At 41.0% G+C, this 17,683-nt stretch overlaps 1 protein-coding gene across 6 annotated transcripts in view; it reads left to right on the forward strand.

The window, feature by feature from the left end:
* The first annotated feature begins 755 nt into the window (after positions 1–755).
* LOC118390645 (rap guanine nucleotide exchange factor 6) overlaps positions 756–17,683 on the forward strand; it is a 185,173-nt gene continuing 168,245 nt past the window's right edge. For 3 of the 6 annotated variants that reach the window (XM_052529567.1, XM_052529568.1, XM_052529572.1), the window contains exon 1: positions 756–1,576. In XM_052529567.1, the coding sequence (XP_052385527.1) occupies positions 1,502–1,576 (75 nt within the window). In that variant the 5' untranslated portion in view covers positions 756–1,501. Of the gene's footprint in view, positions 1,577–10,720; positions 11,140–17,683 lie in introns of those variants that run through there. The other 3 variants (XM_052529569.1, XM_052529571.1, XM_052529570.1) reach the window with 3 other exon arrangements.

A 17,683-nucleotide genomic window follows, 5' to 3' on the forward strand; every position in this document is an offset into this window, starting at 1 on the left:
ATGTTATACGAGCTGTACACTCACTACTTTACATTGTAGTAAAGTGTCATTTCTTCAGTGTTGTCACATGAAAAGATATACTCAAATATTTACAAAAATGTGAGGGGTGTACTCACGTTTGTGATATACTGTATATGGACTTGGTATTTTACCAAATATTGCTATCTTCTGTATATCACCCCTACCTTATCACAACACAACTGATTTGACTCAAACTCGTTAAAAAATAAAGAAATTCCACAAATTAACTTAACAAGGCACACCTGTTAATTGAAATGCATTCCAGGTGATTACCTCGTGAAGCTGGTTGAGAGAATACCAAGAGTGTGCAAAGCTGTCATCAAAGCAAAGGGCGGCAACTTTGAATAATCTCAAATATTAAATATATCTTGATATGTTTAAATTGATTTAATTGACTTTTTTGCGTTTTTCGTGGTATCCAATTGGTAGCCCCATGGGTCTCCCGGTCACGGCCGTCTGCGACGGAAAGTAATGTGTTTCTCTCGCGATATCCTGGACATGAACCAGGGAGGGAGCGGAACGTTTCCCACTAGTTACCACAGCCACAATGTCAGTTCATTATGGTACAAATCCATGAAAACATACATTTGGTTTGGGGTCTTAATTTAAGGTTAGGCATAAGGTTAGTAATGTGGTTAAGGTCATGTTTAAAATCACATTTTGAGAAGCTAATTTGTATAGTTTGACTTTGTGGCTGTGGTTTCTAGTGACGACCAAACGCAACAAGAATGTACTTTTTTTATGCATTAACAAGAACTGACACCCAGCTACCTAAAGCTGGTACTAATATTTTATGTATGCAGGATAATTACACGTATAGTGTAATTTCTTACAGTATAGCAGACAGTTGGCTTGATTTTGCAACAAGGATAGAGAGTTGGTGGTTCTGAAAAACACTTAAAGGCCGAAAGTTTATCAGCTGATGAGATTTGCTTTTGAGTACTGTGAGGAAACGTTAGTAGCTGTCCCATAGATAGACAAGTATGTTTCTCAAACTAAGCTGAAGAAGTGAAGAGCTTGCGAGCGCATTATCTACTGTTTTACCATTGATAATATTCACTTCCTTTTGTAGTACGTTTTGTTGAAAAATGAAACGTTATTACTGTTGTTTTTTTTAAACGATTGCCACCTCCTGCGGCTGTGTTCTTGAGCTGTCAATGAACAGAGGGATCACAGATTGGACTCCGGCGTCGAGACAGAAGTCAACTCGTCCCAAATGAAGAACGGATGATCAGGAGGCAACTTTCCAACTGGATTCTAAAAATGCATATAATTCTACACGAGGATTTTCACATCCATTTTTGCATGATTTACTTTTGGTACATTTTATGCGCACCAGTTGTGTTCTAGATGCTAGTTTTGTGTTAATTTCTACAAGGCATTTTCACTCCATGCTCGGGCGACGGGATGGAAGTTGAGCGGTATCGGCCTTAAAAAGTGAGACTGGGATCTCTTGAGGATTTGATTCTGGTGTGAAGTTATGACAATGACGGGATCAATGGAAAATTCTTTCAAACAAGCTTTAAAGAAACCTCCATCACTACGGACAGCAGAGGTAAGCAAGCTGGCTAAGCTGTGTGTTGGTTTGAATTTCTCAAGTCAGAAAGCTAAAGTAGCTTACTGCCCATCGCTAGCTGGAGTAATTTAGCTAGCTAGCATGCTAACGCACGAGTTGACGAGGAGCAGTGTTTTAACCATTCACCCAGCCAGTCGCTGAGTTTGTTTTGTTACCAAAATAAGAATGAACCATCTAGCTATTATTTTATTTGTGTTGTGTGTGTGTGTACTGAAGTTACTAAGCTAGTTGGCTATTCAAAACATGAGAGCGAACATGCTAACTAACGTTACTACGTGAGTGAGTTGTCGATTATATTTAAATGACGTCACGAAGATCGTTCATTAACGTTATGGTCTCCATTTGTTTTCTGAAAAGCTGCATCTTGAAATATTAAATTATTATGCAATTGTTGTCCTATTATATATTATAGGGCCAGGCTCCGGTCGAATATTTTCAACAGAATCCCTCTGTGACTGTCAGTTTGATTACTGTTAGGGGATTTGTGAGAATGCAGTTTTAGTCACTGTTCTTTGTGAATCCAAACCTCAGCCCATTAAAACTGTGGAGTCCCAGCTGTGTTGGCACTGCTTTTCCTATACGATCTCCCTAAGGAGTCTGTGTTTAGTTTACCTCCCACAGCCAAGTTCAAAAGCCTATTTTATTTTCACTGATCTATCAATGACTAGAACGTATTTAACCATGCAAGTCCGTTCAGAACAAATTCTTATTTACAATGACGGCCTACACCGGCTAAACCCACACGACGTTGGGCCAATTGTGGACTCCCAATCACGACTGGTTGTGATACAGCCTGGAATCTCACCAGGGTGTCTTGTAGTGACTTCTCTAGCGCTGAGATTCAGTGGCTTAGACCACTGCACCACTCGGGAGCCCCAAGTACTCTGCACTTTTTCAGAAAGTGAGTACATAATACAAAGTGACAACTCTCTAACAATCATGTTTTGGTCCTCAAACATAAACAAACAGTGGTTAAAAAAGTAGTATTGAGGGTATGTTAGGGATATGAATGAAAATGTGTTGCTTTTTGTACTGGTTACCTTGTAGGCCGAGAGAGGCATTGCATACTTGGTTGTCAAATGTTGGGCTTTGTGTGTGATATTTATGCTGCATGTATGGGCGGTGTCCCAAATGGTGCCCTTTCCCATTCATAATGCTCTATGGCCCCTGGTCAAAAGTAGTGCACTATGTAGGAAATAGGGTGCCATTTGGGGGACACATGATGTCCTGCATTTCCAGTTAATAATCCCCCTCAATCCACTGTGCCAGTAGAAGTGCATGATTTACTATGCTGCTATTGAGTTTAGCATGGATATCAGACATTTTTATAGCAGTCCACACCATCTTTTCAAAGTTCTCCTAGCAACAGGCACCGGATGATGGAGCTCATATCACACTGTTTTATTTTCTAGACATGAGTGTGGTGCACGTTTTACTCTGGGAATTGGAAGCGTCTCTGTTTGAGCTGGATCTCCCTGGGTTCCCCGAAAACAGATTAGAAGAAAATACGAATGTTATAAAAGATAAGAACAGTTTCTCCTTCTGGTTGCCCTGTAGTTGAATAACCATGTGTTGTTGTTCAGGAGATTGTGTGGTCCATCCATGCCTAAGGGTAGGGAGTCCTATTGGGAACATTTTTTTAATTCCACCATGAGAGGCTAAACCTTTCTTATATGGTAAGGTCTTTGGATTCTACCACACAGAAAAGCACCGATGTGTGATTCTGTTGTTTAAAAAAAAGACTTATAACCAGGTTTATCATGTCTGTGCACCAATTTAATTAGTTATTTGTTCATTTGAGGATGACATTTTTTCCTTCACCATAATAGGTGCAGCAATTTGTCAGCAGCATTGCTAAGGGGTGTGTCTCATTGTATGGTTCTGGCTAAAGCTGCTTAGGAATGAGGCTTTGACATCTGAGACAACGTGCTGTGACAATTCATATGGGGGGAAAAAAAATCAGAGGACTGCATATTTAACAGTACTAACCCATACATTTTCAGCAATAAAACATAGGCCTCTTTCACAATGTGAAGTTGATGGCTTTGGTGTGATGTATTTCACTCATCCATTGACTAGTTGAGGTGGAACATATAGGTCACAACTGCTTGTGAGAATGAGAGCGCAGAACGTGTGAGTTTGGAACATACACCTACTTCACAAAACTAGGCTCATATCCTGTACTTGGACTGTTAGCTTAACCAACTGAATGACAAGAGTAGCCGAATGATAGTCTTATACGTTATCTCTGATGTCATTGATTTGCAAAATACCACACATCTTGTCAACAAATACTCATACACCTCGATCACACTGACCAGAAGTACATTAATTTCCAATGGAACGATGCGTTTGCCTTGAACCATTGCGTTGAAGAGTCTGTTGCAGTGCGTTCTGTTTGGTGCATACATTGGATTTATTAAAGGTTCACCTTCCAACAGGACAACAACCCTAAGCACACAGCCAAGACAACGCAGGAGTGGCTTCGAGACAAGTCTCTGAATGTCCTCGAGTGGCCCAGCCAGAGCCCAGATTTGAACTAGACCGAACATCTCTGGAGTAGAGGTCGACCGATTGAAATCTGCCATGCCGATTTTAAGTTTTTATAACAATCGGTAATCTGCCTTTTTGGACACCGATTATGGCCGATTACATTGCAATCCACGAGGAGACTGCGTGGCAAGCTTGACCACCTGTTACGTGAGTGCAGCATCAAAAGGAGCCACGGTAAGTTGCTAGCTAGCATTAAACTTATCTCATGAAAAACAACCAATCTTCACATAACTAGTGATTATCTACATATGGTTGATGATATTACTAGGTTAACTAGCTTGTCCTGCGTTGCATATAATCAAAGCGGTGCCTGTTAATTTATCATCGAATCACAGCCTACTTCAACTTCGCCAAACGGGTGATGATTTAACAAAAGAACATTCGTGAAAAAAACACAATCGTCGCACAAATGTGCCTAACCATAACCATCAATGCCTTTCTTAAAATCAATACACAGAAGTATATATATTTTTAAACCTGCATATTTAGTTAAAATAAAGGCATGTTAGCAGGCAATATTAACTAGGGAAGTTGTTTCTCTTCTCTTGCGTTCAGTGCAAGCAGAGTCAGGGTATATGCAGGAGTTTGGGCCACCAAGCTCGTTGCGAACTGTGTGAAGACCATTTCTTCCTAACAAAGACTGTAATTAATTTGCCAGAATGTTACATAATTATGACATACATTGCACAACCTTCAATGTTAACAGCAATATTTAGACTTAGGGTTTCCACCCGTTAGATAAAATACGGAACGGTTCCGTATTTCACTGAAAGAATAAACGTTTTATGATAGTTTCCGGATTTGACCATAGGCTCATATTTCTGTGTTTATTATATTATAATTAAGTCTATGACTTGATATTTGATAGAGCAGTCTGACTGAGTGGTGGTAGGCAGCAGCAGGCTCGTGAGCATTCATTCAAACAGCACTTTACTGCGTTTGCCAGCAGCTCTTAGCAATACTTGATTCATCGGCTAGAAGTCATAAACAGAGCTCTTGAGATTAGGCTGGCAATACAGAAGTGCCTATTTGAACATCCAATAGTCCAACATCCAATAGTAGGTATATGAAATACAAATGGTATAGAGAGAAAAAGTCCTATAATAACACCAAACCTAAAACTTCTTACTTGGGAATATTGAAGACTCCTGTTAAAAGGAACCACCAGCTTTCATATGTTCTTATATTTTGAGCAACGAACTTAAACGTTAGCTTTCTTACATGGCACATATTGCCCTTTTACTTTACTTTTCAACACTGTTTTTGCATTATTTAAACCAAATTGAACATGTTTCATTATTTATTTGACACTTTTTAAATTTATTTTGTTATATTATGTTAAAATAAGTGTTCATTATTAATTCAGTATTGTTGTAATTGTCATTACGTATATAAAATCTGCCGATTTAAAAAAAAAAAATAAAAAAAATAATTTAAAATAAATAAATACATCGTTATCGGCTTTTTTTGGTCCTCCAATCGGTATCAGCGTTGAAGTCAGTCGGTCGACCTCTACTTTGGAGAGATCTGAAAATAGCTGTGCAGCGACGCTCCCCATCCAACCTGTCAGTACTTGAGAATCTGCAGAAAAGAATGGGAGAAACTCCCAAAATACAGGTGTTCTAAGCTTGTAGCGTCATACCTAAGACTTGAGGCTGTAATCGCTGTCAAAGGTGCTTCAACAAAGTACAGAGTAAAGAATCTGAATACAGTATTTATGTAAATGTTATATTTCAGTTTATTTTTTATAAATTAGCAACATTTTCTAAAAATCTGTTTTTGCTTTGTCATTATGGGGTATTGTGTGTAGATTGAAGGGAACAAAAAATATTTAACAAAATTTGGAAAAAAGTCAAGGGGTCTGAATACTTTCCGAATGCACTGTATTTGTAAGGTTTAGAATCTTCAGTGTTCAGGGAAGATCTTTACATCATCGGCGTTACTTGTCAATAAGGCTATTCAAATAATATTTTGTAACTTTGTCAGAATTACATGACCAGTATTGAATATAGGAGAATACTAGCCAATTTTGAGAGCTTGAGAGAGAGTTTTACAACAGTATGCAGCATTGGTTTCTTCAACTGTGCACCCGTATAAACTGTGTTGGCCATTTTCGGTTTTATACGAGTGCCGGTGGATGTTTTTTTAGGACATCAGACATGACATTAATGCATGCTAATAGTTAACCAGCCAAACTACACTGTTTTGAATTGGCTATCTAGTTAAACAACAGAACATCATTATTTTCCCTACTGTGCTAATCGTTCGCTTGCTCGCCTCTGGCAACAGACAACTGGCACACTCCGGTGTTGCACACACCATGACTTTTGTATGATTTTCATTGCTGTCCAAAAATGAGCTGTAACTGGGCAAATATCTCGCTAGCATTTATTAACAAATGTGCAAATGCTGCTCGCTTTGATCTCAAATGCATCTTGTGACTGCATGATTTGAAAGACTGCTCGTGCCTGTCAATGCAGGCCTACAACAATTATACCCCAATACACTGTGCAGATATTGGGAGGACAGTGAGCAAAACATTACATCTGGAAGACACTTTGCTCAAACCGTTTGTTTTACTTGCCCTGAGCAAGCGGACAAGAGTTAATGTCGAGGCCTGTATATGTTCTTGTACGGTCTCTGGAGGGACTCTGAGTTAACACGGGCTGCTTGTGACCTGGGATCCTGAAAGCACTCCTTGAAGGCTAATAAAATCCCCATGGTTCAGATCAAGCAAACTAATTAGCGGGTCCGTTTAGAAGAGGAGAATGCGCTTGAAATTAAAGCCAGTGAGTCAAGTCACTGATTGTGCAGTGGTAGACCTATGTAGCTGGCTGCAGGTTCAAACGTTATAGCCTATAGGTTCCAAATAAACTTATACCGCCAACTAGACCACTATGTCTCATCCACAGGACCTCAATGACGTCAAACTCTCTGGTCCATCAGCTGCTGCTGCTTCTAAAGCTTATGTGTATTGGTACAAGACGAGCTAATATTTCAAGTCTCTACTGGCTGTGTGGTGTGAAGTAGAGGGCTGCATTCACCTGCAGGTCCCGACAGGTCATTGCGGCGAAGTCAGCATTTTTCATGATGCGGGTAGTCAGATCAGACAACTTTGGGATTGAAATATTTTGGAGATGATCATCTCTCTGCTTTGTTATGCGTTAGCCTACCTGTTGCATTAGAAGCACTTCATTGTCACATTATTCACACACCCAGAATTCGCTGCTTCATCTTCAGTAGGCTACCTCTCCTAGTTGGGCGTGTAAGATAAAGTGCGCCGAAGACAACAAAACTATGAAATAACACATGGAATTGTGTAGTAACCAAAAAAGCGTTAAACAAATCCTAAATATATTTGAGATTCTTCAAAGTAGCCACCTTTTGCCTTGATGACAGCTTTGCACACTCTTGGCATTCTCTCAACCAGCTTCATGAGGTAGTCACCTGGATGCATTTCAATTAACAGGTGTGCCTTAAGTTCATTTGTGGAATTTATTTCCTACTTAATGCGTTTGAGCCAAACAGTTGTGTTGTGACAAGGTAGGCGTGGTATACTACAGAAAGTCCTATTTCGTAAAATACCAAGTCCATATTATGGCAAGAACAGCTCAAATAAGCAAAGGGAAATGACAGTCCATCATTACTTTAAGACATGAAGGTCAGTCAATACGGAACATAAAAAAAAACAGGAAAGTTTCTTCAAGTACAGTCGCAAAAACCATCAAGCGCTATGATGGAACTGGCTCCTTTGAGGACCACCACAGGAAAGGAAGACCCAGAGTTACCTCTGCTGCAGAGAATAAGTTCATTAGAGTTTTTCAGCCTCACAAATAAAGGAATGCTTCACATAGTTCAAGTAACAGACACATCAACTGTTTAGAGGAGACTTTGAATCAGGCCTTCATGGTCGAATTGCTGCAAAGAAACCACTACTAAAGGACATCAATGGACATTAGACTGGTGTAAATCTGTCTTTTAGTCTGTTGATTCCAAATTTGTGATTTTTGGTTCCAACCACCATGTCTTTGTGAGATGCGGAGTGGGTGAACGGATGATCTCCACATGTGGTTCCCACCGTGAAGTATGGAGGAGGAGGTGTTATGGTGTGGGGGTGCTTTTCTGGTGACATTGTCTGTGATTTATTTAGTATTCAAGGCACACTTAACCAGCATGGCTACCACAGCATTCTGCAGCGATACGCCGTCCCATCTGGTTTGCGCTTAGTGGGACTATCATTTGTTTTTCAACAGGACAATGACCCAACACACCTCCAGACTGTGGAACAGCTGTTTGACCAAGAAGGATAATTATGGAGTGCTGCATCAGATGACCTGGCCTCCACAATCACCCCACCTCAACTGAGATGGCTTGGGATGAGTTGAACTGCAGAGTGAAGGAAAAGCAGCTAACAAGTGTACAGCATATTCGGGAACTCCTTTAAGTCTTTTGGAATTGAATTTTGGTGAAGCTGGTTGAGAAACTGCCAAGAGTGTGCAAAGCTGTCATCAAGGCAAAGTGATTGCTACTTTGAAGAATCTAAAAAACTTTTTTAATTACTACATGATGCTATAGGTGTTATTTCATAGTTGTATGTCTTCACTATTTTCTACATTGTAGAATAGTAAAAAAAAAAAAGAAAGTGAGTAGGCGTGTCAACTTTGACTGGTACTCTATATATGGTCTCAATTCAATAGAGTAGGCAGTTATTTAAAAAAAAAAAATATATATATATATATATATATACACTTCCTTAATTTGATTAGGCTATGGTTTAGAACATTACCGAGAAATAAATATTGATCACCCATATTCTGTCTGAAAATCGTCCCAATCGTAAAAGGTAGGCTGTAAAACATTGCTCAAGAGAAAGTGAAAGTCCCCAAATCTCTTCAAGCTATGTGTAGCCTAATGGCTCATATAGCCCAGTAATACTGAAAGCCTAATATAATGGTCCATGTGAGAATCTCTGGTAACATGACCTATTTCTTAGGTTATTTTGGAGCATTTGGATATTGCTTTTAGGGTGCAAAATTACTGAGAGCTGCGTCGTCACATACGTCTAAAATAACATTGCGGGACTGCGGTTGGGTTCAGGACCAGTTCTTGTGTGAGTCGGACAGAAAGCCATCGGGTGTGGGCGGGTGCAGTATGAAAAGCTTTAGGCGGGATGAATCAGGCTGCCTGGCCTGAGTGTAAAGCAGCATTCCATGCAGGACTCTGGGCATGAAGAGGCATATTCCCTCAGAGCCACTTTACTGATAGTGAAAGCAGACGCTGCATGCCACTCTGATGAAGGCTACACTAGTCACAAAGGTCAACGTTTCACTGTGGTAGAGCAATGGGAATTTTTGTAGAATTCCTGAAAAGAACACATCCTGAAAATAAATTATATTTTAAAGGAAGGGCATTACTTAAAAATCATACAATGTGATTTTCTGGATTTTTGTTTTAGATTCCGTCTCACGGTTGAAGTGTACCTATGATAAAAATTACAGACCTCTACATGCTTTGTAAGTAGGAAAACCTGCCAAATCGGCAGTGTATCAAATACTTGTTCTCCCCACTGTATAAACCTTTCTTTGAGTGCGCAGCATTACTAGTTATTGTTTATGGCCTTATTTCATGATAATTACTTTTGAGGAATATGTAGATTGCATTTAACTGGTCAAAGAGTGACATTATCTTTTAATGTCTGCCCCTTATTGTTCTTATTTCTCTATAGGGAGTCCCGGAAGTAGACTACAAACTCTTGGGTTAAAACTGTCGCCATGGTAGTCTTATTAAAGTGTATTTATTACCTTGCTAAACTGGTCTGGAATCCCTGTCTGTGTCAGTTTAACTCTCCTCTGGGTGAGATTTTTTTTATTTATTATTTATATATATAACGAAAAGCGGGCCTTGTAACCCCTCCTACTCTTTCAAGCTAGCTCAAATATCTAGCTAGGTTACAAACATCCTGCTTAGAACCCATTGCGATGTAATTTAACACAATAACATTCCACTCAACAGCTTTGCTAAGGTACAATAGAGAGTGACCAGGAAAATGTGCTGTTTCTTTGAGTGTCTTTGGACAGATTAGTCTAGATTGGACTATGGTCATTCTCTTTTTTGCATTGTGTTCCCTGGTAAAATGTATAAACTCGTAATATAATCTGGCCAATTTGGAGTAGGACACTGCTCATGCAATTCGGCATAACAATCACCGTTTCCTGACCTGATGAGCCATGCTGCCTTTATTTTCCCCAATATTAAATATTGTCACTTTTTTTAAGGTGACATGTTTAGAGTATAATTCCATATACTGTCATTGACAAAATGGTACTGGCTTAAGACCAATGTGGAGACCCCCCTGTTTATTGTACTATGGAAAAGTGGAGTCACCCAGAATAACAAAATACCTTATTGCAGTGAGTCTCACATTTTCCCTCACTTTGGTCTGGTCCTCTCTAAACACTGCTGTGGAAGCTTTGTTTAATTGCAAGGCTATGGCCTCACCCACACATTATTTTGTCATCTCTTGAAGCCCATTTTCAGACACTAATACCGGCAGAACACAGAGAAATATTTTTAGAGGCATTGTTTCAAAACACGTGGATAAAAGACCTCAACTTGACACGCCCACAGAATGTGCCAGATTCCAAACATTGCCTCTACTGGGATTACTGGCGGTTCCTCAGAGCACTAACATGAAAGAATGAAGCCGGACCTGAACTGACTGTTTGAAGCCCTGACGCCTGCAACAAGAATGCGGCATGCACACCTCCGGCATGCCAGGAATCTGAGCTGGTTCCCTGAAGTGCCCACCCCTCAGGCTGTTCACTCATTGTGATTTTTAAGTGTTCAGCCTCAGAGCAGCGGGTGACCAAGTGGGCAACAAGGTGGAGGGGTTAGGAAGAGGACAGCGGAGTCAATCAGGACAGCGGAGTCAATCACCACCTTCCGGAGACACCTGAAACCCCACCTCTTCAAGGAATACCTAGGATAGGGTAAGTAATCCTTCTCACCCCCTCCCTAAAAAGATTTAGATGCACTATTGTAAAGTGGCTGTTCCACTGATGTCATAATGTCATAAGGTGTATGCACTGCTAAATGACTTAAATGTAAAATGTAAGAGGGTCAGGAGGTGAGAAGACATGTAAGGAGATTTGTTTTTAAGCTCTCTCCTCCTCTCCCCATGCCTGTCAGCTTGAGGCCGCCGCTAAATGACTTGTTTAAAAAGGTGTGGGAATCTAATTTGTATTGTCTGGCATATTCCACACATGTAGGAGACCTGTAGCATGGCAATGTATTTTTTGGCTTATGTTTTTAAGGTGTGCCTCGGGATGATTGACTGGAATGATTTTGCTAGCTCACCTAGTCTAATTTTACAACGTTTAGGTGATATTCCCGTAGCATCGTCTATCGGGATGATTGACAGACACCATCGATGGTTTCGCCTATGTCGTCACCATTCTGTCACATGACTATTTGAACTTGACTGCTGCTGTGAAGTAAAGAATGTAGTCTCGCAGCGCACAGCAGGGCAGCACACGTGACATTCCCAGTCATTTGAATATTCGTATTTGCTATAGCCTATTTCAATAAATGTTATATACAGAACGCAAGAGAAGGCTTGGCCCCAGTGATTTACTGGGCCGTTTGCATTACCCTATATAGTGCAGACGGCCCAGTACGTCACTGAGGCCAAGCTTCCTGCCATCCAGGACCTATATAATAGGCGGTGTCAAAGGAAGGCCTGTAAAATTGTCAGACTCCAGTCACCCAAGTTATAGACTGTTTTCTCTGCTACCCACGGCGAGCGGTACCGGAGCGCCAAGTCTAGGACCAAAAGGCTCCTCAACAGCTTCTACCCCCAAGCCATTAGACTGCTGAACAATTCATAAAAATCGCCACCGGACAATTTGTTGACACCCCCCCCATGTACACTGCTGCTACTCGCCGTTTGTTTGTTACCTATGCATAGTCACTTTGCCTCCCGCACACTGACTCTGTACCGGTATCCCCTGTATATAGCCTCGTTATTCTTATTGTTTTACTTTTTATTATTACTTTTTATTTCAGTCTACTTGGTAAATGTTTTCTTCTTCTTGAACTGCACTGTTGGTTAAGGGCTTGTAAGTAAGCATTTCATGCTGTTGTATTCCGCGCATGTGACAGAACGTTTGATTTGAATGTAGTCCAGACGGCAGGTAATTTCAATTTACCAACTCAAAATGTCCAGTTAAAAAATATTGTTTCTCTCTGTCGATGCATGGGCCTAAGGCTTAAGCTTAATTTGTCAACAATAAGAAAAATACTCATCAAATACCTATTTTTCCCGACTAAAACCAGGACGATAACGAGACGCCACGGGGAAAAAAAACAACAACTATTACAAATTACTTTTCATTTTAGTCGACAGAAATGTGACGAGAATTCCAACTTAGACTAATGGACATTTTGATTTGACATGAAGCTCCTTTTTATCCGTGTTGTCCAATCCTACGCATCCATGCAGAATATTTCATGCAATCCTCTCATTGGCGTCTTTCAGTTGCGCTGCCTTATCTGATCTGCCCGGCTCTCCCACACAGCTTCCAGGGGGTCACTTCAGTCACTGGTTCGAAGCCAGGACACTTGACTTGTAAATAACCTCAAGTAGTAACAATGTTTACTCTCTTTCATATAATCTATTTTTGCTTTGCTTAAATCAAAGCTCAATTTTCCCATGTGCTCTGTTATTTAATCATCTGTGTTGCTGCTCTTGCGCCGTGGTCTGCAAATGCGAGTTGCCGTTGGTTTTTTCCTGAGGAAAAACAAATGTTTGTTGAATATTAGGAATACAGTAATACTTTTTTTTCTTTCAAGGAAACCACTATTATTTACCCCCTTGACAGTTATGATGGGGAGAAAATCTGTGCTGTAAATTGTTTAACCTGTAGCCAAGACTTTATAGCCTATATGCTTAATTATGGCTGGCATTGGTTACAATTTGCCACAATATCTATGTTGCTAAGTAAGCTATACAAGGTGAAAGTAGGCCATGTCCAACTAGGCCATCTGAATTTACACATGATGGAAGTTAGATGTAGCATAAATATAGTGGTACATTTTTTTTATACTAAATAATCTATGTGAATAAAATGGCTGTGACTAAAATTGTCACATTTTGATCAATTGATAATAGCTAAAACTAACACAGGAGGAGTTTACTAAAATGTGACTAAGACTAAAAGGTAGGCACTGTCAAAATTATCACTGGGACATTCCTTAACAATCTTAGCTGTTTTAAAATAAATGGCTATATTCCCAACATTTTTGTGGCTCTCTTTCTGCAATTTCCTGCAGTTATACACATTTTTCCATGGGGAGGTCCATGAGAGAGAATCTGTCTTCTCACAAACATCTGTAGCGTTCGAACGGTTTGCCCTACTTGTGGGGAGACTTTCACGAACACAATGGTGTTCTCCGTTTTGCTCTACAACCCCCATAAGGGGTACTCGTCTGAAGGTGACCAATACAAACAAATTTGAAGTACAGAGGTAGTTTAGTGCCCAAAAAACAAAAATATTTCCAGAGCTTTCTGATGTCTCCTAGATGTAGGACAGACGCTTCAAAACCCTATTTCTAGGATTTATTTTTTGTTGTTGCCATTTATGAATGTGTTATTCATTGTGTTTTATATGGGCTATAGTAGTTAAGGACATTCATTGTTGATACCTAAGTGTCCTGAAATTCTAGATCAAATAGCTAAATGAACCCTCCCCCAACAGACTGTTAGAGGTTAAATATAGTTTTCTGCAATTCTACCTATTTTGCCATAGCATAAGAACATAGCATATGCAATCTGAGTGACTCAAACATAACAAAAGTCAGGGAGAATCAAAAATTCCAAAAAATGGATGTCTAGTTTTTATTTAGGTGGTTGTTAGTTCTCAAAGATAATAATAATAATAATAATATATGCCATTTAGCAGACACTTTTATCCAAAGCGACTTACAAAGATCTTAAATATGTTAGTGTGGCAGCAATGATATAGGTAAAAACATAAGGTAGCCATGGGACTAATAATGAGAGAAGACAAACAATATCAATAGCCTATAGAAACATTTTAATGCCAAGTTTTTACTTAAGTTTAAGCTTAAAATGATCCATACGGTGGGAAAATGCAAGGTTGAAAACCAAATGGCCAATAATAACCTATCTTCCCACTAGGCCGAACCATAAAAGCTTTAAGACGAGGTAAAGTTATGAACAGTAGCTTATTTCCCAAATATTCTAGCCTAAGATGGTGTCCTAAAGTTGCTGCTGTAAAAATGAACAAGAATGAAAGTCTATAGCATAGGCTATTCTCAATCACAACTTTGAGAGATCCAACAAACCAATATATTTATTTACTATTTTATGAGGCAAATAGTCATCTTTAGCCAATTCTGAAGACTAAAGACAGGTTATACATCACAGGATAGATAGAAGCAAACTCACTACGGTGAAACATCCTGTTCCTCATCGGACTGTCTATGCTCAATTGTGCGCCCCACACACAACCTTTTCCATGTTGAAGCTCCACCAGAAAGGACTATTAGAGAAGATTTGCCTGCACTTAGTGTCTCTGCCCAGGCTTTCAACTACGTTATCTTTCATCATGATTAATCCCGTTGTAGCATTCTGTACCATCATATCAATGTTTTGGGGGTACATAATCACGATTGGACAACGGCTGACATTGCCCAACCCTAAACCCAACTACAGGATGTTCAGATGTATTGTGAAAGTCCACACACATATCTGGCCCCCTGCCCTTTGACACACAGTCAAGGACTACTTACACTCATTTATTGCCCAATGATTGTTACCATTCCATCCTGTTCTTATCAGACAACAGCAGCACACACTAACAGCAGCCAGCGGCATGCTTTATCTCTCCTGGCTCAGAGGCTCTGCACATGCTGTGTGAGTTCAGGTCTGTTGCAGGCCTCCACTGGGCTCCTGTCACACTGGAGCTCATTGTAATCACCTCCACCCCCTCCTTGTCTAGTTGAAGGGCTGCTGGATGGCAGCAGCAGGGAGGGTCATGTGCCTTTTTTCAACTAGGCAAGTCGGTTAATAACAAGTTCTTATTTACGATGACTGCCTACCCCGGACAAACCCGGACGACACTGGGCCAATTGTGCGCAGCCCTACGGGCCTCCCAATCACTGCCGGATGTGATTCAGCCTGGATTCAAACCAGGGACTGTAGTGACGCCTCTTGCACTGAGATGCAGTGCCTTAGACCGTTGCAGCGCTCCGGAGCCCTATGCGCTCAACCTGTTGCTATGGGCCACATAGAGCGTGTGAAATTATAAATGTGTGTGAAAAAGATAATTGACCTATTTTTAAAGAATATAATCTCTGAGAGTTAACAACCACCAAAATAAAACTAGATATTGCAAATTCCCAAAACAATGAATTTAGCAATATTCATTTTGTTACTATGTTTGAGCAAAAGAACATAGTATCCATGGTAAAGTGCATAGAATTGCGGGAAACTAGCTTTTCAAACAGCTAAATTATCTCCGTTCCATTGCAGAATATGTTGAATTTCAGGAAATAAGCGTTAAAGCTGTAACGTTTTCTCTTAGCTGCATGGCAAAACTGTAGGAAATTTGTGTTAAAATTGTAAAACAAAATCTCAGTGCAATGGTGTAAAAACCCCTGTTCTTAGTGGTTGAACTTCTATCAGTCCTGCTCGGGGAATGTTTTGTGTGGGACTGGAAACAAAAGGGTAAGGAGCAGGCTACAGAAGCACTCAAGTTCAATCTGTTTCTCAGTACACCAAAGGCTGTCCCCCTGATAAGATGCCATTCCTCCGGGGCTACAGACATGTTAATGCTGCCGAGGTGATAAGTGACACTGTAGTCACCATCATGGGAGCCATGTTCAGCCAACATGCCTTCTGATTTCCCATGATGCAAATGTATTCAACCCGGGGTATGTGGTTGAGGGCTTTTTCTCTATCTTTGAGCCAATCCCCAATGTGCCGTCCTTTATAATATCACAGCCTTTAAGTGTCCAGTTCAGTGTATTTAATATCCACCAGCCAATACACTGCTATCTGGAAAATGTTACTGTGCATGACTCATTGTTGCACAGCAGAGTCAGTATGTGATAAAACACTGCTTGCCTGTTGTGTTGCCTTTGACACCTAGCTAAGCTTTGCAGGCACCCTGTGGACTGAGACAAGTGAAAGCATGTAGGCCACAGCCTCACAGAACCTGCAGTGTGTGTGTGTGTGTGTGTGTGTGTGTGTGTGTGTGTGTGTGTGTGTGTGTGTGTGTGTGTGTGTGTGTGTGTGTGTGTGTGTGTGTGTGTGTGTGTGTGTGTGTGTGTGTGTGTAAGCCCAGCCTCAAACATTGACTCTGGGCTGAGCTGGCAGCAGAGGCTACAGCCTCATCACAGTGAGCTCACCACTCTATGCCCTTTAAAACAACTACTTTGTTGGAGATGAACCACACTTTGTTTCTCCTACAAGTTGACTTCCAGGCTTGGGAATAGAGGAAGAAATTATCTTTAATGTTTTATTTTTTAGAATATAGAGAAACCCGACAGGTTGTTCATAACTTAGATTATGACTTGGAGTTCTTGGGATGCCAAAAACCTGAGGCTCCAAGTTGCTGTCATAACTTCGCTGTTCTCTTCAGTCCTAAATACATTTCAAAACTTGGCAAGGTCTCTGCAAATTAGCTAGGTTACATAATGAGAACATTGTCTGGGGTTTCCATGACAACGTTAAGATTACTGATTACTGTACTGTAGTGTGGTGGGTGCTGCCAACTACCACCCCCTCTTTTAGGGCTGGCTGGTGGAGAGACTGCAACTGTAGTGTGGTGGGTGCTGCCAACTACCACCCCCTCTTTTAGGGCTGGCTGGTGGAGAGACTGCAGCTGTACTGTAGTGTGGTGGGTGCTGCCAACTACCACCCCCTCTTTTAGGCTGACTGGTGGAGAGACTGCAGCTGTACTGTAGTGTGGTGGGTGCTGCCAACTACCACCCCCTCTTTTAGGCTGACTGGTGGAGAGACTGCAGCTGTACTGTAGTGTGGTGGGTGCTGCCAACTACCACCCCCTCTTTTAGGGCTGGCTGGTGGAGAGACTGCAGCTGTACTGTAGTGTGGTGGGTGCTGCCAACTACCACCCCCTCTTTTAGGCTGACTGGTGGAGAGACTGCAGCTGTACTGTAGTGTGGTGGGTGCTGCCAACTACCACCCCCTCTTTTAGGGCTGGCTGGTGGAGAGACTGCAGCTGTACTGTAGTGTGGTGGGTGCTGCCAACTACCACCCCCTCTTTTAGGGCTGGCTGGTGGAGAGACTGCAGCTGTACTGTAGTGTGGTGGGTGCTGCCAACTACCACCCCCTCTTTTAGGGCTGGCTGGTGGAGAGACTGCAGCTGTACTGTAGTGTGGTGGGTGCTGCCAACTACCACCCCCTCTTTTCCATTTATTTATTTTAATTTTATTTCACCTTTATTTAACCAGGTAGGCTAGTTGAGAACAAGTTCTCATTTACAATTG

The sequence above is a fragment of the Oncorhynchus keta genome, chromosome 11, assembly GCF_023373465.1.
Source record: "Oncorhynchus keta strain PuntledgeMale-10-30-2019 chromosome 11, Oket_V2, whole genome shotgun sequence".
In the NCBI taxonomy this organism is placed as follows: Eukaryota; Metazoa; Chordata; class Actinopteri; order Salmoniformes; family Salmonidae; genus Oncorhynchus; species Oncorhynchus keta.